The sequence below is a fragment of the Podarcis bocagei genome, assembly GCF_964188305.1.
Source record: "Podarcis bocagei genome assembly, chromosome: 2".
Classification (NCBI taxonomy): Eukaryota; Metazoa; Chordata; class Lepidosauria; order Squamata; family Lacertidae; genus Podarcis; species Podarcis bocagei.
In genome coordinates, this window is record NC_138126.1 from 20,455,681 (window position 1) to 20,477,998 (window position 22,318).

Sequence of the window (22,318 nt, forward strand, 5' to 3'; positions counted from 1 at the left end):
TGGGAGAGACATGTTTTGTTGCATCTGGGGCAGGTGAAGATGTCCAATTGTGCTGCTGCAGATGCACCAGGGCGTTTCTTCTCTCTGCGCTCCTCCTCTGGTCACTGCTGTAGATGTACGACCTGACTGTGTCTCTGGGCACTGTGGTCGTCTGCAAGGGTTTATGTTGCCAGCCTTCATGTCATGTTTGCATACATCTTTGGTATGCCGATTGGCCTTAAGCTGCCTGGGCAGGGCATCAGTGACATCATCATCATCATCATCATTATTATTATTATTATTATTATTATTATTATTATTCTCCTCTCCCTGTGCTGTTCTGGGGTTATCCCACCCACCCCCAGGTAATTTGAGGGGCATGGGGGAAGGAGACCCCTTGCAAAGGGATGCCATTGACAGGGTTCTGCAGACAGGGTTTGTGAGGTGAATCCCAGAGTTTTAAATAACTCCTGCCTGGTGCTTTGTGGGCTGCAAGTGTCATGTAATTCTACTCAATATTGATCCAGAGCAGAACTCCAATGTATAGTTAGCAAAGTAAAAACTTTAACACATTGCAGGAGTCCCAAAAAACAGACCAGAGACAAATATATTTCATCCAGCAGAGCTTTACTGCTACTGAAGGCAAATGAGCCTAATGGTCACAAATCTAATACATTCAGGATTGGCACTGTCCATAAGAAATCCAGTTGCAGCAGACTTAACTTAAACTTACAATAACTTACAATAAGTTAAGTCTAAACCTTAAGACTAAGCATACTATGTCTTCTTCTTTGGTGATCACTCGTAGCTGAGTAAGATTGTCTTTCATAAACACAATTTTAACAATGAGTCCGTAAGTGACTGTGGAGGCCAATTCTGGATCCACACATCCTTCCACAGTGGGGACATTGGTTTCACTATGTACAGAACACCACACCAGAAGGAAAAGGAAAAGAGTTCTTCTTTTGCCTCACCAGGAAGTGGCAGTGCGTGGCAATGAAATTTGCAATTCTAAAGTAACAGGCCAGGGAATAACCCACCTTTGACTGATTTGACAATAAAAACATGTATCTCTTACAAGGGGACGCTCAGGGCTTCAGAGAAAGCATGGCCACCATGGGGCTGTCCCTGAATAAGTTTGGCCCAACTCATAGCCACGGACATGCCTTAGACCTGGTGTTCACCTTTATGGACGTGGGTGATCCGACCCTAAGTATTGCCATGGTCAAATCAACTCCTGGTGCATATAGATCGAGGGGGTTGAGTGAGCAGGTAGGTGTCACTCTGCAGCTACCTCCTAGAATTCCCCTGCATGGAAAGAGACTTGGCTATAAAGACGAAACTTTTCATGAGATATAATTAATGAACACCGAGGTGAGGGGGAAGATCTTCTTCCCTTTCTAGCACCCTGCATCCCCCTCTGGAAGCTGAGAGCATGCAGCTGAATCATGCAGGCCAAACTGATAAAAAGGACGATGATGAAATAGAAGTAATAGAAATGGACCGGTTAAAAAGTTAAAAGAAATGGCTTTTCAGCTTTAACTGGCTAGAAAGCACATTAACTTTAAAAGTAGAAAGCCTGGCTTTCCCAGGGGTTTCCCTGGCACTGCCGACTCTCTAGGGCTCCATATGGCAAAATGGCATTTTATTGCCGCTGTCTTGGGCTTCTTGAGAGCGGTTGCTGAACAGCTTGGTAGGTTTCTGGAGGAAACATCTGCTTTAGATCCATTTCAGTCCGGGTTCCGTCCTGGTTTCGGGACCGAGACTGCTCTGGTTGCCCTAGCAGACAGCTGGATCGAGGCGGGTCAGGACTGCTGATTCTTTTAGATTTGTCAGCAGCCTTTGACATGGTAGATCATGATCTTCTGGACCACCGCCTTGCTGACATGGGGATTCAGGGCATAGCCCGTAACTGGCTGTGCTCTTTTATCTCTGGTTGGGGACAGAGGGTGGCGCTAGGGAGGGAGATGTCGTCACGCAACTCCTTGGTGTGTGGAGTGCCACAGGGCGCAATCCTCTCCCCAATGCTTTTTAGCATCTTTATGCGCCCCCTTGCCCAGATTGTCAGGAGCTTTGGGCTGGGCTGTCACCAATATGCTGATGACACTCAGCTCTATCTGCTGATGGATGGCCACACCGACTCGGCCCCGGACACACTGACCAGAGGCTTGGAAGCTGTGGCTGGATGGTTTCGTGGGAGCCGATTGAAACTAAATCCTTCAAAGACAGAGGTCCTCTGGCTGCGTCGGGATGGTATGGAGATGAGGGACCAACTCCCTTCTCTTGCAGGGGCCCAATTAGTGCCATTGCCTTCTGTTAAGAGTTTGGGTGTAATCCTTCACGCCTCCCTTTCCATGGAGGTGCAGGTTACAGCAACAGCCAAGGCAACATTTTTCCTCCTTCGCCACATCAAGCAGTTGGTCCCTTACCTTTCCTGCCCCGACCTGGCCACAGTGATCCATGCAACGGTCACCTCCAGGTTTGACTACTGTAATTCGCTCTATGCAGGGCTGCCCTTGAAACTGTCCCAGAAACTCCAGTGGGTGCAGAATGCTGCAGCGAGGCTCCTCACGGGGTCTCTGCCATGGGAGCATATTCACCCAGTGCTTTTCCAGCTGCACTGGCTCCCGGTGGAGTACAGGGTCAGATTTAAGGTGCTGGTTTTGACCTTTAAAGCCCTTCACGGCCTTGTATCTACGGGACCACCTCTCCCAGTATGCCCCATGGAGGACCTTAAGGTCCATAAATAGAAACACCCTAGAGGTCCCGAGCCCTAAGTAAGTTAGATTAGCTTCAACCAGAGCCGGGGCCTTTTCAACACTGGTGGAACGCTGTGTCTCATGAGACCAGGGCCCTGCAGGATCTGATTTCTTTCCGCAGGGCTTGTAAGACAGACTTGTTCCTCCTGGCCTTTGGCTTGGAGCCGGTTTGATTCCCTCCCCCTCTTTCTTTTTCCTTTCTCCTCCTGCGATGAGGCTGCATTTTAATTGTTTTAATGTTGTATTTAAATCTTGCTTTTAAGTTGTATTCATTCAACTCGTTTTTATTATTGGTTGTTAGCCGCCCTGAGCCCAGCCTTGGCTGGGGAGAGTGGGATATAACAAAAAATTTATTATTATTATTATTATTATTATTATTATTATTATTATTATGGAGATGGAGATGGAGATTTGGCCTCTTAAGAACTACACGTCCCCAAGTTCCACAGCTCATCCTGGCCATTTCTGCGCATTTCCCCAAGTCAGCAGGGCAGCCAGGTGGTGGCAGGAGAGAGAACAGGCACAAGCAAGCAGAGACATCAATCCCAGGAAGGGCAGCCGCAGCCACTGCAATGGCTAAATCTGCAGACCCCAAAGAGATATGCAAGGAAATAACCTATTTTTAATGTACAAGTTTATAAGCCTACAAGAGGTGAATGCTAGTGGGATTCTGTGGTAAAAACCACTTCAGAATTCTGGACATTGCTAGAATACTGTGAAGTTTCCTGAACGAATAAATCCCCATTTCATATTAAAATACAAGCTTCAGTGTGTTAGCTTATTTTGTCACTTAGGAAATCTTACTTCCTGGTTATTCTGGTATCCTTATGATTTTCGGGACGCTCCCCTTCTGGCCGAGTCCCGTATAAACATTGGCACATATCCCTCTTTTTTTTAACATAATTTTTATTAACAGGCCAATCATATCACATTATTTCAATTCACATTAGTTCCAAATTATACAGCCAAATTTTTCAATTTTGTTGGGGGTACCCATGCATCAAGCTCCAAACGAGGATCCAAACATCACTTCTATTACTGCTTTAATTAAACAGTTCTATCCAGTTCTATCCAGATAGTCTCTTTTTTACTTTCTTCATCTTCTTATTGTTGTCATATATTCCTTTCTTTGCGATCTCTGATAATCTTCACAAGCAGGTTAGAGCAAACATCGTCTGTGTGGGTTTTACACACTCCACAAGTCATATCTCGGGACAGCCGCCGTTCCCCTCCTCCTTCAAAGATTTATCTTCGGTCTGCCCTTTAGTTTCCCCAGGCTTGTAAAATATCTCATAGAGGGCTCTGCCAGGTTAAATTCAAGTTCAATCATCATTCACATTCCAATAAGTCCTGGTTCTCCTCCCCTCCCCCCGTCTTTCTTAAACAAGCCTATCTTGCGAGACGCCATTTTAAACTGTGTCATAGAATTTTCCATTCTCCGATATTTACCAATCCTCTCTTCATTCATCATTAATTCATCCCACACAGTTTTTGAATTCCTGCTTATGATAAATAAAATACGGCGGTTCTTCTTTCTTCTTTCTTTGGGGTGGAGGGTTATTATTAATGCTCACATAGGATAAAGAAAAGTTTTTTCCTCCACCCCCCTTCTCCAAACATACCAATCTCTTAATGGCGCTTCATCGCTTGATTTATTTGTCCTCTCCCACCGCTCTGATCCCAGAGATCCATTAATCAGCAGCCTTATCTCTCAAACTTTGCTTGATGTATGTGCTTCAGCTCCTTTCCAGTTATATATTTCCAATTATATTTCCAATTGTGTTTCCGAGCTGAAACGAACCAGCACGCGCAGATTGGAGACGGCGTCCGGGAAGAGCCGACTTCACCGAGGGCTGTGCCAAGTGACTGGCACCCCCTTCTCTCGATTCCGGGGGTGCATTATGGCCACTGCTGGCAAGACTGTCCCCCCATCTCCTTGGGGGGTCGGGAAGACTGCATACTTCCCATAGCAGCCTCTTAATTACCTCGTGTGGGTCGGAGAGATGTTATTGTCGGCCATCTTCCAATGTGCCACCTGGTGGCCCCCAAACATTGGCACATATCCAGTAAGATTATGTGCACACAGAATCAGCAGAGATCAGCAGAAGCAGAGTTGTGTTGGAATTGTAGCATCAAACATTTTTTTTACAGCAAAGAAATAAAAGTAACTGTTGTGTGCGCAGCTTTCTCACACATCCTCTTTGTGAGAGACGGAAAGAAAGAACAAAAAGCAGAAGTTTATCAGCCTGACTTCTGTTTAAAGAGACATTCATAACAAATGTAATCATCTGGTCATGTGACCCTTTGGAACAGTACCAGTGAAAATACTGACAATGATACCATGACTTTTATAAAGTACACGGAAAGGGCAATAAGAATCATATATAATTTTCTGTTTTACAATTTAAAATACTCATTTTAACATCCCTAAAATATCAATGATTTCCCTTCTTCTCTTTCCATGGTTCATTTTGTGTATCATAAATCCCTGCATATTTTACAAAAACTAAACCATTCAGTATTCCATTATTGCATCCATCAAAACTTGTTTACACTGTTGAATTTATCTTAATGCTGCCAAGGTTTTCAAGTATACATAATTCCACCCCATATATTCAATAAACATTTTCCAATCTTCTCTAAATGTATGTTCTTCTTGTTCACTTCTTTTATATGTTAAGTCTGTGAGTTGTGCATATTCTGTCAGCTTAATTTGCCATTCTTCTTTAGTTGGGACCTCGCTCATTTTCCATTTTGGGAATTTTTCAAATTGTGAGCTTAAAAAGGGATATAATTAATGATACAACCCAGTCTTTCAAAAATAAGGCACTTATTCTTTAGGACCGTGTTAAGAAATTGGTAAAGCTTTTGTTTTGGGGTTTTGGGGTTTTGTGCTTTTATGCTGGGAAGACTCTGAGCTCTCTTCAAGCTTGGAGATGAGGTCTTCTGCATATCCAGTTTCTTTTGCTTTCACAAAATGAAGAACTGATGTTTGGCGCATTTAAGAAAGCGCAGTGGCCATCTGCTCCAAATTCAAACCTGCAACATTATTATTATTATTATTATTATTATTATTATTATTATTATTATTATTATTTAAATTTGTATACTGCCCTTCACCCAAATAACACACAACATAAAAATGCAAAATGAGAATACAAAATACCTAATAAAACGAAAACAAAGACAACCCCCCCTCCCACAAACATATTTAAAAGGCCGAGGAATCTCCCAAAGGCTTGGTTGAAGAGAAATGTTTTCATCTGGTGCCTAGAAATATGTTATGATGGTACCAGCGAGCCTCCCTGGGGACAGCATTCCACAAATGTGGACACAGTAGAGATAGCATCCAGGCGAGGTATCAATATGCAATTTATTAAGGACTGGTTAGAAACCTGTTAAAACAACATTATGCTGCTTCAAAATCAACAGTGACCAAGTCAGGATTACCCTCCTAGGCAGGAGGATAAAAATGTCTGCAATCGGTACCAAAACCCCCAAACAGTCAATGTCTATCAGATATCCATGGAAAGGGAGTTCCACAACATTGCTGCACTAAATGTCCTGCAGTGAGGCCTAATGGAGCAGCATAACACCCCTACATTGACAGGCCTGTGGCTTGGGCTTGGGCTTGCCAATCGGAAGGGTCAGTGTTTCAAATCCCCGTGATGGGGTGAGTTCCCGTTCTGTCCCAGCTCCTGTCAACCTAGCAGCTCAAAAGCACGCCAGTGCAAGTAGATAAATAGGTACCACTGTGGCGGGAAGGTAAACAGCATTTCTGTGCACTCTGGTTTCCATCATGGTGTCCCATTGCGCCAGAAGTGGTTTAGAAGTGGCCACATAACCCGGAAAGCTGTCTGGGGACAAATGCTGACTCCCTTGTCCTGAAAGCAAGATGAGCATTTGAACCCCATAGTCACCTTTGACTGGACTTAGCTGTCCAGGGGTCCTTTACCTTTAACCTTCTACCTTCATACCAGCCAGAGCAGCTCCCAAACTGGTGCAGCAAATAGGCACAGATTTGGCCTACCTGCATCCAAGGGTGTATGAAGTGGGGGGGCAGAGGGGGTGGGTCGCCCTGGGTGCCACTCGGGGGGGTGTGGTTTGACAAGATGGCCCTTGCCTCCCCCCAGGTGTAGAGCAGCCAAGGGCATGCACAGTCAGTATGGGCGCATCTCACGTGCCATCCATACAGGCTACTGTACAGGCTGCAGTGCGTGCACACTCCATACATGATGCCGCATGTGCGCACTCTATATGGACGTCATGCGTGCATCACCGGGCGATTTGCCCCGCCCCGGGTGCCAGAGCGGGTTCCTCCGCTACTGCCTCCATCATGTGACAGCAGCAGAACTGTTTCAGAATCCAATGGATCCTGTGCCCCCGCTCTTGAAACAAGTCTGTTTTGAGGGATTCCGCTGCCTACTGCTAGCACGGTTACCAGTGACCAAGCTTCGGGGGGGGGGGATACATTGGGGCACCGCTTGCCAGCAGGGCTCCCTCACCAGCATAGGCCAGAGATCTGGATGGGAGGGATGGGAGAAGGCGCATCTCTGCCTCACCCAAGCCCCCTCCAGCACAGCGGATCACGAGACAGAGGTTTCATTTCTAATTCTTTTAAAAAGAGACACAACTTTTCTCTCTGGGTGTGTATTTAATGAAGCAATATTTTGGGGAAATCTCCAATCACGCAACCGCCTCAAGATAATCTGAAACCTGAATCAGATGGATACCTTACCATTGGTTGAAATCTGAGCCATTTGCCCATTTCCAGGGCTGTCCTTCCTTCCTCTGTAGCCCAATCCAATAATCAGCTGGGTCCTTCTTCAGTAGAAAATCCTGCAATATTTTTTTTTGGGGGGGGGGTGAGAGAAGCAACTCAGTATTTGACAGACCCTTTTCAGAACATCATCATTTTCAAAAAGGAGAACCTCAGAAATTCAACGCACTTGGCAGGATTTTCTTCAAATATACTAACATGCTTAAACATTTGCCACAGCAGTTAAGAAAAACAGTAATATAAAAGCTAACTGCAAAAACTAACAGTCTTTTTTTTTTTAGTCTCCAAGGCTAATTTATATTTTAATATTATTCATTAGGGGTTTTTTTGTAGCCGTCATTCCATGCACTCTCCCTCATACCCTGAAATGATGCTGGGCCCAGGGCATTGTGGGGGATACAAAATGGCTGCCAGAATGCTCCTACAGTTGCTTCTGTTGCCATGGCAACAAAAACAAAAACCTTTAGGCGACGGTGGGAGGAGGAGAAAGAAGCTGTGGCCCTGCAACTGCTAATGGCGAGCCCCATGTCCAAGGAAACTGTTGGGAGAATTTGTCGTCCCTTCAGACAAATCTGGCAAGATGGCTGCCAAAGTAACTGTGGCCAGAGGGCCATTTACTGCAGAGAGGCTGGAACACTGAGCACCATCTGGTGGAAAGGCAGGACATGAATTAGAAACAACCAAGCAAAATATGCTATGGGCTCATATAGCACTTGCCATTACACGGTGGACTGTGTTTTACAGCCAAAGGTATTTCTAAACTCTCATCCAAGAGAGCCTCACAGAAAATATATTACAGTACAGTAGTCCAGTCTAAAGCTACAAAAGCAGGATGGTTCACTTAAAATGTTTTTATGCCACTTTTAGTTACAAAAGAGAAATATTGAAGCAATTCACACAGTATCTAGTAAAAAGCAGTGATCAACAAAGTAACGAAGAACCAGCACTCCACAATAGAATCTTGGCCTAAGTCCACAGGGCAGACTGGAAAGGCTCTCACCATTTCACTTGGAGTATCGATTGCCGTCAGGGAGCCACCCTGAGAAGAGCAGTTGCTCTGACTGGAGTTCCAGGTTGCCTCAGCAGTTGAAAAATAGTAGCACCGGGCTTCATGCCCAATCCAGTCTTGCGGGCAGGAGTTGGCACGTGAAGGGCGCTGATGCATTTGTGAGCCTTTCAATAAGAAAGAAAGAAATTTAAGAGCAGCTAAACTAACTGCACAGCTACTGCTCTGGAAATGGAGGGCCCTCATCCCCAGAAGTTCAGCTGGGGCCTGGAAAACCCACGCAATATAAGGCAATGCAAGGGGGATGCCTTCCGAAACAGAAGGCCTCTTCTAAGATGGTGCCTGACACCCACAGTTTCTGGAAGCGTTCATATTAAATGGGGGGGGGCTGCTGCCCTGATTAAACACAGGACACATTTTTAGTTGATTAAAAAGGCTTTTCATTTATCAGTCAAGTGGGCATTGTAGTCCTAAAACCGTGATACATTATAGTCATTGCCAGAGCCGTCTCCTGCTGGTCTTATGGAAGCTAAGGCTGCGGTCCTCTGCACACTGCAAAACGCTAATTCACGGGCAACCATTTTCAGGGGGAAATTGGTTACATGGAAGAGGAGCCCCATCTCCCTGAGATTGCCACCTGTTTCCTCCACATTTGTGTTACCTTGGCAAAAGGCATACAAATGCGTGTTTGTCAAGGTCCCACTGTTCTGCCTGTTAAAGCACAGAAGCAAACAATGTCCACAAGGTGGCAGTCAAGGAAACAGAACAAGGGAACAGAACTCACCATAGGCAACTGAAAGGCTGATAACAGTAATAAGTAAGAAAACAATTAAGAAAACGCAGACACCTAAGAGAACTTTATAATTTTTCTCCTTCTTCACCAGCTTTGTATTATTTTCATCAACTACAAGGGGGGGGGGGGAGAGAGAGAGAGAGAGAGAGCAATGCATATATTACATGTTTGCTTCGTAATCAATAATCTTTTGGACAGTTTTGTGAGTATTCTGCACTAAAACAAACCAAAACCACACAACCCTCCCAAGTTTTTGCACCAAAGTGATCAAAGTTATGTGCAATTCTGAAACCTGTATAGATTATGCAAGCTCAACGTATTAGCATAAAAAAGCTTTGCGGATAAATGAAGATTCACCACCACAACCACTCTGTCTGTTAAATAAAACCTTCTTAGCTATTCTTTTGCTTCCAAGACCAAATAGGCATTGTGGCATGGAATTATATGGACTAGAAACTTTATTTTTTAAAAAAGAAAAAAAAAGAATGAAATGTGGGATTCTGACAAAGTTGGATTTTGCACCAAATATTACAAATCGTAGTTCCACAGCACTGTATCATTCACACTGTATTGGATGCAGTCATTCATTATTCTGCTAACTCGAAACACTTTTCAGACTTCTGGGCAATTAAATCATCACAACAGCTACAGGTGATTTTTCGTTAACGCTGTCTGGCAAGCTCGCTGGACATTTGACCCCCTTCACTTCAGTTGGTAACAAAGTCTCCGTGAAAGTTATTTCTTTCATTTGAAAATGGTCCGCATTCATTTTCAGCCACACTATCGTGAATATGGCCCATTGTCACCCTTGGCTACATAAGGCTGGGCAGGATTTTGCCAACTACCAAAACCTGCTTACAAAATGGAATGACATGACTGCGCATTCTGCAAAAAGGGATTTTTAAGAGCTCGCTCTTTAAAAACCCCAGAACCAACTACAATCTGTCTCCAGTCTACATCTTAATACTTTTCATGCATCAGAATTAACTTTCTTACCAGAATTTTCGCTCCTCTCTGAATGTTCAGAATCGTAACTTGCTCCATTCTGTTGAAGCAAAAGCGTAACTTGCTCTGCTCCGTTTATAGGTTTCTCATAGGTATTAGCATGTTCCACCATTTTTGGCTCACCTTCCAGCAGAACTTTCAACCTTCAGAAAGATAATAGAAAACCTTATTTACAAGCAAAACAACCCTTGCTTGCCTACATGCTATTAGGAGCACCAGAAGCCTTTATGAGAAACAAGACGGAAGTATCAAAAACTGAGGTTTGCAGAGGTACAAATATTTAAGTGAAGAGGACAACCCCCTCAAAAAAATATTTTAAAAAATACATTGAGGTCTGAGCATGCTCAAGTAGCCATGGCAAAGAAGAGAGGTGGGGAATCTTTCCCCCTCAAATTTCCTTCTCAGCTACTTGGTGGAGGGTATCACATTCCACAGAGCTAGAAGCAAAGGTCAGCAGAGCAGCAACTGTAATTTTTGCCTTTGTACATAAGCTGTACATCTATAGAAGTTTATGAAATTATGCATGGCACAAAGAAAATGAAAAGAGAAAAGCTACTAGCCACCTGTCCAGTTAGGGGCAGCAGTGTTTCTGAATATTACTTGCTGAAAATAGGGTTGGTATACATCTGGAATTTCCTTGACACAGCCGGTATTCAGCCCCCTTAAGCAGTGTCTCTTCAGAAATCGCTGAAAAGTGGTGTCCGTTTTTTAACTTTTTAAAATATGGCAACCCTACTGAAAACCATGGGAGGTGAGAGTGCGCTTGCACTGATGGCACAGGCATCTGGCTGGCCCCAGTGAGAACAGGATGCTGGACTAGATGGGCCATTGGCCTGATCCCGCAGGCTATTCTTGCGGTCTTGCTGTTGTTGTTTAGTCGTTTAGTCGTGTCCGCCTCTTCGTGACCCCATGGACCAGAGCATGCCAGGCACTCCTGTCTTCCACTGCCTCCCAGTTTGGTCAAACTCATGCTGGTAGCTTCGAGAACACTGTGCAAACATCTCATCCTCTCTCGTCCCCGTCTCCTTGTGCCCTCCATCTTTCCCAACATCAGGGTCTTTTCCAGGGAGTCTTCTCTTCTCATGAGGTGGCCAGAGTATTGGAGCCTCAGCTTCACAATCTGTCCTTCCAGTGACAGTGATCCCTTCATGGATTACTACCTTACAGTGGCGAAGGGGCTTGAATAACTCAGAGAAGCTATCAGCTATGCCGTGCAGGGCCACCCAAGATGGACAGGTCATAGTGGAGAGTTTTGACTAAACGTGATCCACCTGGAGCAGGAACCGGCAAGCTACTCCATATCCCTGCCAAGAAAACTCCATGGACAAAGACAACAGATATATAAAAGTCATGACGCTGGAAGATGAGCCCCTCTTACAGGTTTAAGCTAGTTTATACACTACTCTCACACCTCTCTCTGTCCTTGACGCAGGCAGGCAAGCGTTTGGATTTCGAAGCCACATTCCAGTCAGGCAAAAACATTTGAGGATCGGTGGGTGGGAGATAAATGAGTCCCAAGGGAGACCCAGAGGGCTGCCAACAGAACAGCCTCCAAATTGGTTCTATCCCATCTAATGCCTGTGGTTTCCATCCCCATACTTTCCTCCCCTCTCGCGGGTTTTAGGGACTTTCTTTATTTGTTTACGCGCTCGTCCTAAATAGCGAGAGAGGAAGCAGAAAGGGCTTTGATTCTGAGTAAACCTGTGGGATTGGCGGCACGTGAAAGGGACGTGAGAAGGGTAGAAACATAAGTCAAGTTCTGTCTTTTAATACTGCGCACCACCCCAGTAACTAACTTAGAAAAAAAAATGGCTTTAAGGCTCCTGCCCATGCGCATTCGCCAAGCAACATCTTGTTACACAGACGGTGACAAACTTCTTTAAGCACCTCCGGAACTGCAGCTTCGTCATCGCTTGTAGTTTTCTGCTCCTTTAAGCACCCTGCCCACCTCCTGCCTGCCGATCGGGCTGTGAGCGGCGAGGGAATCCAAAATACCAGTACGTGCCAACTCAGATGGGGCTCCGCCTTGCCTTGCATGTGGACTGAGCCAACCGGCTTTCCTCGGCGCGCTTTTCTGTTGAATCATGCCGCCGCCGGCTGCTCCATAGCAGCATTCTCATCTCCACGATGCCATTGGCTACTCATACTTGTGATGAGCACCTAGGCATACGAAGTCAAGTAGAGTGATCCGCTTGGCTTCCGATTTCATTCCCTCTCCCCTAAATCAGAAGCAAACCTGCCCATACCCATAGAAACCCAATGAGAGATCCAGTATTTTAAAATAGCTGTGTTTGGGCATTCTCTCTTTCTCTCTCTCTCTCTCTCTCTGACCTGAAGTTGAGCTTGATCGAGAGCATAGCTGTCAACCTTCCCTTTTTTTGCGGGAAATTTCCTTTTTCCAGCGCCGTTTCCCACTGCTATCCCGGATTGTTAGATACCCCGTAGACTGTCCCCGGGACAGGTGAGGCTGCTGATCCCTTATTTTCAAATCTGAAAGTTGACAGCTATGATCGAGAGGAGGGAAACTGAGGCTGACTGACCTTCCCTGCAGCCTGCAGGTTTGTGTACAGGAGAGTTTTGGCTGTAAATTCAGTCCCGCCGCAGCCCCCACTCCAGAAGAGTGTTGTCTACACTGCAGGGTTGTTGCAAGTTTCTCTCTCAGCCCCGGATCAACCCGCAGTGTGGACAAACAGCAGCGCGCAACTCCGCGGAAAAAGTTGTTGCAGGCCACCATGTCCGCCCACAACAGACTGGCTTGCAGGGCTTTTTGTATGTCCCTGCCAGTGGGTACTTTCTCATGCCACCACGGTAGCCTAACTGCAGGAATCTCTTACCGCCACTGCCGGAGCCCACTATCCCGAAGGCCTCTGGGATCTGAGGTGCCGCCTTCTCTCTTCTCCGACCCCCCTCCTCCCCGCCTGTTTGTTAAGTGCATCTGAAAAGCAAACTGAAATCCCACTCTCTGGGACGGCCACACTCCGATCACAGTGCCTACTAGTGAAGCAGGTGCAATAAAATCAAACTATTTGGCTATAACTTCTGCTATTCACACAGTGACCGACGTCAGAGAAGGAGCAGCACCTATTTACAACTATCCTATTTAAGTTGATGGAGGAAAGGAAGAGCTTTACACGTGTTGGGCGCGAAACCAAGCCTACGAATCTGGGATGTTATCTAGGCTGCGTCTTTCCTGCTCGCCCTCCCTCCTGCATTAGCCCTTTCCGCTCTGAGCTCGCCCGGGCGCATTTCTGTATCCGTGTCTGTGCGCACACCTTCAGTGAAAAACGAAGCGAAGAGGGGCGCAACAGCAATCACTATCAAACAGCGGTGCCAACTTGAATAAAGTACTTTTGCGCGGAAGGCGACAGCTAAACCCCGCCCCAGAATCAATGACATGTTGCGGTGTGCAAGTCCTATCAGAGGCAAAACGCGAGCTTAACTTCTGACCAGGCGTAGATGGGAACGGGGATGCTGGGGGGGGGGGGCGAAGAAGATCAGTTTGCTATGTATATTTAGAGTTTGAATTCCGTAGCACTGTAAGGCACATTGCATTAAACTGCTAAGCAAGTAGAAAATGTATGTACTGTATAGTGGCGGAGGGAAAAAGGTAAAAGGCGGATCTACACGGATCCTCATGAATTCATATGATTTTTTCATTCAAATTAAATAAAACCACCATGATATTGTAGACCATGTCTTACTCTGTAGAAAGCATCAAAAAAATCACGCATCTACTGTTTCGGGGGGGCGCAGGGGCGCAAAAACATGGTTAAAAAACACGGATCCTCATGGATCCTCATGATTTTTCCACTAGATCAGCCCAAAGTCACCATCAGATCAAAGATCATGGCCATGGGTACAGCATCCACCACAAAAATCACGGATCCACGGCTTCCTGGCGAAACCGTGGCCCAAAAACGTGGTTTTCAAGAACGGATCTTCATGGATCCACACGCTTTCTGCATCGGGCCAACCCAAACTCACTGTCAAATCACACATCATAGTAAGGGGCACAGCCTACACCACAAAAAACTCGGATCCACACCTGCCTGGCCACGCCCTGGCCCAAAAACGTGGTTCCGAAGCACGGATCCTCATGAATCCTCATGATTTTTGCACTAGATCAGCCCAAAGTCACCATCAGATCAAACATCATGGCCATGGGCACAGCATGCAACACAAAAATCACGGATCCACGGCTTCCTGGCGAAACCGTGGCCCAAAAACGTGGTTCCGAACCACAGATCCTCATGGATCCTCACGCTTTTTGCATCGGGCCATCCCAAACTCACCGTCAAATCACACATCATGTCCAGAGGCACAGCCTGCACCACAAAAATCACGGATCCACGGCTTACTGACCATACCGTGGCCCAAAAACGTGGTTTTGAAGCACGGATCCTCATGGATCCTCACGCTTTTTGCATTGGGCCAACCCAAACTCACCGTCAAATCACACATCATGTCCAGGGGCAGAGCCTGCACCACAGAAAACTCGGATCCACGGCTTCCTGGCCACTCCAAGGCCCAAAAACGTGGTTCCGAAGCACGGATCCTCATGGATCCTCACGCTTTTTGCATTGGGCCACCCCAAACTCACCGTCAAATCACACATCATGTCCAGGGGCACTGCCTGCACCACAAAAAACTCAGATCCACGGCTTCCTGGCCACTCCATTGCCCAAAAACGTGGTTCCAAAGCATGGATCCTCATGGATCCTCACGCTTTTTGCACTAGATCAGCCCAAATTCACCGTCAAATCACACATCATGTCCAGAGGCACAGCATGCACCACAAAAATCACGGATCCATAGCTTCCTGGCGAAACCGTGGCCCAAAAACGTGGTTTTGAAGCACAGATCCTCATGGATCCTCACTCTTTTTGCATTGGGCCAACCCAAACTCACTGTCAAATCACACATCATGTCCAGGGGCACTGCCTGCACCACAAAAAACTCGGATCCACAGCTTCCTGGCCATTCCATGGCCCAAAAACGTGGTTTCGAAGCACGGATCCTCATGGATCCTCACGCTTTTTGCACTAGATCAGCCCAAACTCACCATCAAATCACACATCATGTCCAGGGGCATAGCTTACACCACAAAAAACTCGGATCCACGGCTTCCTGGCCACTCCATGGCCCAAAAACGTGGTTCCGAAGCACGGATCCTCATGGATCCTCACGCTTTTTGCACTAGATCAGCCCAAACTCCCTGTCAAATCACATATCATGGCCAGGGGCACAACATCCACCACAAAAAACTCGGATGCATGCCTGCCTGGCCATACCGTGGCCCAAAAACGTGGTTTTGAAGCATGGATTCCCATGGATCTTCATGATTTTTGCACAAGATCAGCCCAAAGTCATCATCAGATCAAACTTCATGGCCAGGGGCACAGCATCCACCACAAAAATCACGGATCCACGGCTTCCTGGCCATACTGTGGCCCAAAAACGTGGTTCCGAACCACAGATCCTCATGGATCCTCACATTTTTGCATTGGGCCAGCCCAAACTCACTGTCAAATCACACATCATGTCCAGGGATACCACTTGCACCAAAGAAATCTAGCATCCACAGCTTCCTGTTCATACCACTGCCCAAAAACGTGGTTTTGAAGCACGGATCCTCATGGATCCTCACACTTTTCGCATTGGGCCAACCCAAACTCACCGTCAAATCACACATCATGCCCAGGGGCACAGCCTGCACCACAAAAATCATGGATCCATGGCTTCCTGGTCATACTGTGGCCCAAAAATGTGGTTTTGAAGCACGGATCCTCATGGATCCTCACGCTTTTTGCACTAGATCAGCCCAAATTCACCGTCAAATCACACATCATGGCCAGGGATACAACTTGCACCACAAAAAAATAGGATCCACGGCTTCCTGGCCATACCGTGGCCCAAAAACGTTGTTTTGAAGCACGGATCCTCATGGATCCTCACGCTTTTTGCATTGGGCCAACCCAAACCCACTGTCAAATCACATATCATACCAAGGGGCACAGCCTACACCACAAAAAACTCGGATCCACGCCTGCCTGGCCATACCGTGGCCCAAAAACGTGGTTCCAAAGCATGGATCCTCATGGATCCTGTTGATTTTTGCACAAGACCAGCCCAAAATCACCATCGGATCAAGCATCATGGCCAGGGGCACAGAATCCACCACAAAAATCACGGATCCACGGCTTCCTGGTCATACCGTGGCCCAAAAACATGGTTTTGAACCACGGATCCTCATGGATCCTCATGCTTTTTGCACTAGATCAGCCCAAATTCACCATCAAATTACACATCATGGCCAGGGGCACAACCTACACCACAGAAATCACGGATCCATGGCTTCCTGGCAACACCATGGCCCAAAAACGTGGTTTTGAAGCACGTATCCTCATGGATCCTCATGCTTTTTGCATTGGGCCAACCCAAACTCACTGTCAAATCACATATCATACCAAGGGGCACAGCCTGCACAACAAAAAACTCGGATCCACGGCTTCCTGGCAACACCGTGGACCAAAAACATGGTTTTGAAGCACGGATCCTCATTGATTCTCACGCTTTTTTGCACTAGATCAGCCCAAACTCACCATCAAAACACACATCATGGCCAGGGGCACAACCTGCACCAAAAAAATCACGGATCCATGGCTTCCTGGCGACACCGTAGCCCAAAAATGTAGTTTTGAAGCACGGATCCTCGTGGATCCTCACACTTTTTGCACTGGGCCACCCCTAAATCACTGTCAAATCACACTTCATGCCATGGGACACAGCTTGCACCACAAAAAACTCGGATCCACGGGTTCCTGGCCATACCGTGGCCCAAAAACGTGATTTCAAAGCATGGATCCTTATGGATCCTCATGCATTTTCCATTGGCCAACCCAAACTCACTGTCAAATCACACATCATGGCCATGGGCACAGCCTGCACCACAAAAAACACGGATCCACAGCTTCCTGGCCACTCCATGGCTCAAAAACGTGGTTTTGAAGCACGGATCCTCATGGATCATCACACTTTTTGCATTGGGGAACCCCAAATTCACCCTTTATTCAAATATATTGTACATAACCACAGATCTGACCACAAACATCATGGATCTACTGCCATATGCTACCCTGGATATATTGGCCAATTTTTAGGTGGGTGTGCTGGGATGGAGGAAACGGAGTCGGCTGAATCTCTATCCATTAAAGATGGGCGTCCAATGGCTGGGCCATAATAATTTCAGTTTGGTTTGCCAGCTCCCAGCTCTTAATGGGGCGGAATAGTCACCTGTAGCCGCTATCAGGAGTCCGCTATCAGTGTGATCCTGGATGCTTCTGTCTCTATGGAGGCATTGGTCACAAATGTAGCCAAACTGGAATTTTTGAATCTATGTCAGGTTAGGAGATCTGTACCGTACCTGTCCCTTTCCAACCTAGCCATGGTGATCCATGCAGTGGTCACCTGCAGACTAGACCAGTGTTTCCCAACCGGTGTTCCGCGGCACACTAGTGTGCCGTGAGACACCGGCTGGTGTGCCGTGGGAGGGAGGCGGGCGAGTCGGGCGCCTAGGAGAGAACAAAACCAAGTGAGCAGCGCGCGAGAGGGAAGCGACCCGAAAAAGAAGCGCGTTCGGAGTCCGGAGGCACTTTTGGGGCTGCGTACGAAGGGAGGGGGGGGCACGGACGGCGGAAGGGGGCGGGGCGCGGTTGCAGAAACCCGCCAATGCTTCCACCTCATTGGGAAAGGGAAGGGGTTGGGCCACCTAAAACTCTCCGCCGGGGCCACATCCTGCCTCCCAGCCCCCTTTCCTCCACCCACGGAGGGAGGGATGTTTTTAACACACACACACACCCCGCTCACAACCCTTTGGTAGCGTTTCTCCAATCTGAGGCGAGCGCCCGCCGACGCCCCCTTCCCCCGCGCGAAAACCGAAGTCTCCTCCCCACCCCTTTATTCCCTCAAACCCCGTTTCCATAAGGGGGGGGAGAACCCTTCCGTCGCGCGCAAAGCCCAGCTCCCTCCGCCCTTCGCGGTCTCTTCAGCTCGGAGCCACTGGGCAAAACTCGCTCTCAGAAGCGCAAGCGCGCGCGCGCGGAGAGAAAGAGAGAGGGAAACAAAGTTAACTTGTGGGGAGAGAGAAAGAGCGAGCGGGAGCTAACTTGTGTCCAAAGGCAGATACAAAGTAGCCCCCCCCGCCCCGAAGGCGACCTCTCTTGCTCTGCTCCTCTGGGGTGGGGAAACCAACTCCACCACGCGGAGCAGCCCCGAGGCGGGGAATTTCGCCCCTTCGTAATGTATGCATGTAAATGAGGCGGGCGCAAGGGGTGGGCGCGGAGAGGAACTCACGCCTCTGAGGCCGCCGCCTCCTTCTCCTCCTCCTCCTCCGCCCCCCCCCCTCAAACCCAGGCGGCGGCGGCGGCAGGAGGCAGCAGCGGCAATAACAGAAGCAGCTGCGCTGACAACAACACGTGTTCGCTCGGGCACCATGGAATTCGAGGAGCTGGGGATTCGGGAGGAGTGCGGCGTGTTCGGGTGCATCGCCTCCGGCCTGTGGCCCACGGAGCTGGACGTGCCCCATGTGATCACGCTGGGGCTAGTGGGGCTGCAGCACAGGTAGGGGACACGGCGGTGGGGGGGGGAGACGGTCTGGGGAAGCGGGGGGAGGGTGGGTTGCTTGCGAGACAGCGGAGGAGGAGGAGGCCGGCATGTCCGGGCAGCAGCAGCAACAGCAGCAGCAGCAACTCCCGGCGACGGCTCCTCCTCCGCCCGCTATCGCCGCCACCACCACAACAGCCGCCGCCGCCTCAGCTGCCGCCGTCCCTCAGTCCCTCGCTCTGCTGCCTCCTCCCACCCCGGCAAGGGGAAGGGAAAAAACTTTCACTTTTGTGCGTCCCTCCCGGCGTGACGCTGCGCGCTGATGTCACGGGGCGGGGCTTTAATGGTGGTGTGCCGCGAGATTTTTTTCCGGTAAACAGGTGTGCCGTTGCCCAAAAACGTTTGGGAAACACTGGACTAGACTACTTTAACTTGCTGTACACCTGAGCCGGGGAGTGCAGGGTATAAATGTGATAGAGAGAGAGAGAGTGAGAGAGATAGATGCAGGGCTACCCTTGAGACTGCTCCAGAAACTCCAAATGGTCTAAAATGCAGATGCATGAGTTCTTACTTGGACTTTGTGGAGAGCCCACATTCAGTTGGTTGTTCATCAGCTGGATTGGCTCCAGGTGGAGTATCGAATCAGGTTCAATGTTTTGGTGCTAATCTTTAAAGCCCTAAACAGTCTGTGACCTTTCTTATCTGTGGGAATTATCTTCCAATACACCCCCCATGAGTGTGACGCTCATCTAACAGCAACCTACTGGTGGTCCCTGGCCCAAAACATATCCAGCTGTCCTCAACCAGAGCCAGAGCCTTTTTGGTGGAACGCTTTGTCTAATGAGAACCAGGGCTCGGTGCAATCTATCTCAGTTCTCTCACTTGTCATGGTGAGTGGGCTTGCACATTCCTATGACCCTTGTGAGTGAAGCCATTGGGAATCTCGTACTCCCAGCAGGGTCACCCAAGGTGGTAAGGTCAAAGAAAATTAAATATGCTCAGAGTCCTTTAGTGATTTCATGCTCTTTATTGCAGCTTGTAAAACAGTGATTGAATTCCCCCCCCAAACCTCAGGCTTTTATATACATTATTTACACAATGAGTCCCGTCTGACTAGCTGATTCTGCTTCCCTCCTGGAGCCTGAATGGTCTTTTCCTGCAAGCCAATCAGTTCTTGCATTCTAGGATCCTACTTGCCTATTGTTCTAGGATTCAAGCTTAGTACATAACAGGGAAGGAGTTAGACAAAGAATGATCCAAGAAGTCCTCAACGGCGGAACAGGCGGGTGATAACAAGCAGTGTGTTACAACGGCTCTGAAGGCGGATGAAGGCTGCAGCAGATAGGATCCACCAGTTTGTCGTGACTACTCATGCCATCAGAACAGAGCCCTACTGCGAAGACTGTGCGTTGGTCAGCGTGCACTAATCTACACACATAAAACAAATTCACGCACAGGCGTCTTCCAAAAACCAAACCCAACCCCCCCAAACCCTCCCCCCATGGCCATCACTAAATGGCTACTGTGGCAGGAATGTGAAGCCCCTAGTCATGAACCGACACATGGGCGGTCAGTCGTTCTGACTCAAGGAATGAGGCCGTTGAGCAGCTCAGCAGCTGTATCCATGACTGAGCAGCCCTTTTTAGGATCCACTATGCTCACCCCGAAAAGGGGAAGGGGCTGGAAACGGTGCCCTAAACATAGTATGCCTCCCTTTTTCCCTGACTGGATTACCACGCCCAGGTGGAATCTCTTTTCCTATAGTTTGAATCCATTATTCTGCATCCTAGTCTCTAGAACAGCAGAAAACAAGCTTGCTCCCTCTTCAACATGACATCCCTTCAAATATTTAAACATGGCTATCATGTCACTCCTTAATCTTCTCTTCTCTAGATTAAACAAATCCAGCTCCCTAAGTCTCTCCTCATAGGGCTTGAATTCCAGACCTTTTACATTTTGGTCACCCTCCTCTGGACATGCTCCAACTTGACAATATCCTTCTTCAACTGGACACAGTATTTCAGGTGTGGTCTGACCAACCAACCAGAATAGTGTGGTAGCATTCCTTCACTTGATCTAGACACTATACTCCTATTGATGCAGCCCAGAATTGCATTGGCATTCTTAGCTGCCACATCACACTGTTGACTCATATTCAGCTTGTGGTCGACTAAGACTCCCAGATCTCTTTCACAGGTACTGTTGTCAAGCCAAGTGTCCCCCACCTGTGCATTTCACTTTTTCTATCCAGGTGCAGTACCTTACATTTCTCCCTATTGAACTCCATATTGTTGGTTTTGGCCCAGCTCTCTAGGCTATTCAGGTCATTTTGAATTCTGACCCTGTCCTCTGGTGTATTAGCAACCCCTCCCAGTTTGCAGTCATTTGCAAATTTGATTAGCACACCCTCTATTCCATCATCCAAATCATTTATAAAAATATTGAATAGCACCAGGCCCAGGACAGAACCTTGTGGAACCCCAGTAGTCATTTTTTTCCAGGATGAAGGTGAGCCACTGATGAGCACTCTTTGGGTTCAGCCCATCAACCAATTACAAATCCACCTAACAGTAGCTTTGCCTAGCCCACATTTTACTAGTTGTTTTGCAATAATATCATGGGGGACCTTTTCAAAGGCCTTACTGAAGTCAAGGTAAGCTGGTACAAGGGAAAGCAGGATTGTAATTACCGTAAAAATTACTGATTACTTTGGATCAGCAGTCTCAACCTAACCCGCTATGTGGGGAGAGCCACGTGTTCCTTTGGAAGGCAAGTGGAATATAGTGTGATATACTGACAGCTGTTTTAAAAGATGTAACTGTAACTTAAAATCCAGTATCAGGGAAAAAAAACAAAAATAGATGGTCCCTGTGTGGATAGTCATGTTTGCATGATGGGGCCACCTCCAGTGACCATGTGGCCTGATATAAGAGGGTTCTAAAATCAGTCCTGAAGGTAGACTGATTGAGAATGACACACGCATAGCTTTTGCTCTGCCATTAACAATGTGAGCTGAAGCAAATTCTTGCCTCCCTTTGGGCTTAGCAATATTTCCTACAGCATTCTTGTTGAAGGGCATTGGAGAGTTAGGTGAGGGTCACTTTTCTGTTTTTCCATCAAGCCCCCAGATAAGAATGCTACAGCATCAGCCCCAAACACTCAGTCTCATAACAAAAAATACTCAACGGAGTTAGGGCTGAGGGTAGGGGAAGTACAATTATGATCTTTCCAGTCCTCTAGAAGCTGACCCTTTTGGTCATTTTGGTCATGGAGCCAAATATCTGATTCCAAGTTTAAAGAGTCTAAACAAGTAAAGAACAAGCTTGCCCTTTACATGCAAAAGCCCTGAAATTCAGCCCATTGGGCAACAGATCATGGGGCTGGGAGGAGGGAGG

General features: G+C 47.5%; 1 protein-coding gene and 1 long non-coding RNA gene across 3 annotated transcripts in view; both read right to left on the reverse strand.

Annotated features, from left to right (window-relative positions):
* LOC308581119 (C-type lectin domain family 2 member D-like) overlaps positions 1–22,318 on the reverse strand; it is a 79,955-nt gene that overhangs the window by 47,466 nt on the left and 10,171 nt on the right. The window contains exon 2 of the mRNA XM_081183609.1: positions 10,314–10,465. Within this exon, the coding sequence (XP_081039735.1) occupies positions 10,314–10,465 (152 nt within the window). The remainder of the gene's footprint in view (positions 1–10,313; positions 10,466–22,318) is intronic.
* LOC308581264 lies at positions 3,137–8,480 on the reverse strand. 2 transcript variants are annotated; one of them, XR_014004902.1, is made up of 4 exons: positions 7,880–8,480; positions 7,477–7,577; positions 5,335–5,777; positions 3,137–4,127 (listed from the first exon to the last, which is right to left on the reverse strand). It is a non-coding gene; the product is annotated as an uncharacterized lncRNA (long non-coding RNA). The 2 variants fall into 2 exon arrangements; XR_014004903.1 differs by lacking the exon at positions 7,880–8,480 and adding an exon at positions 7,688–7,866.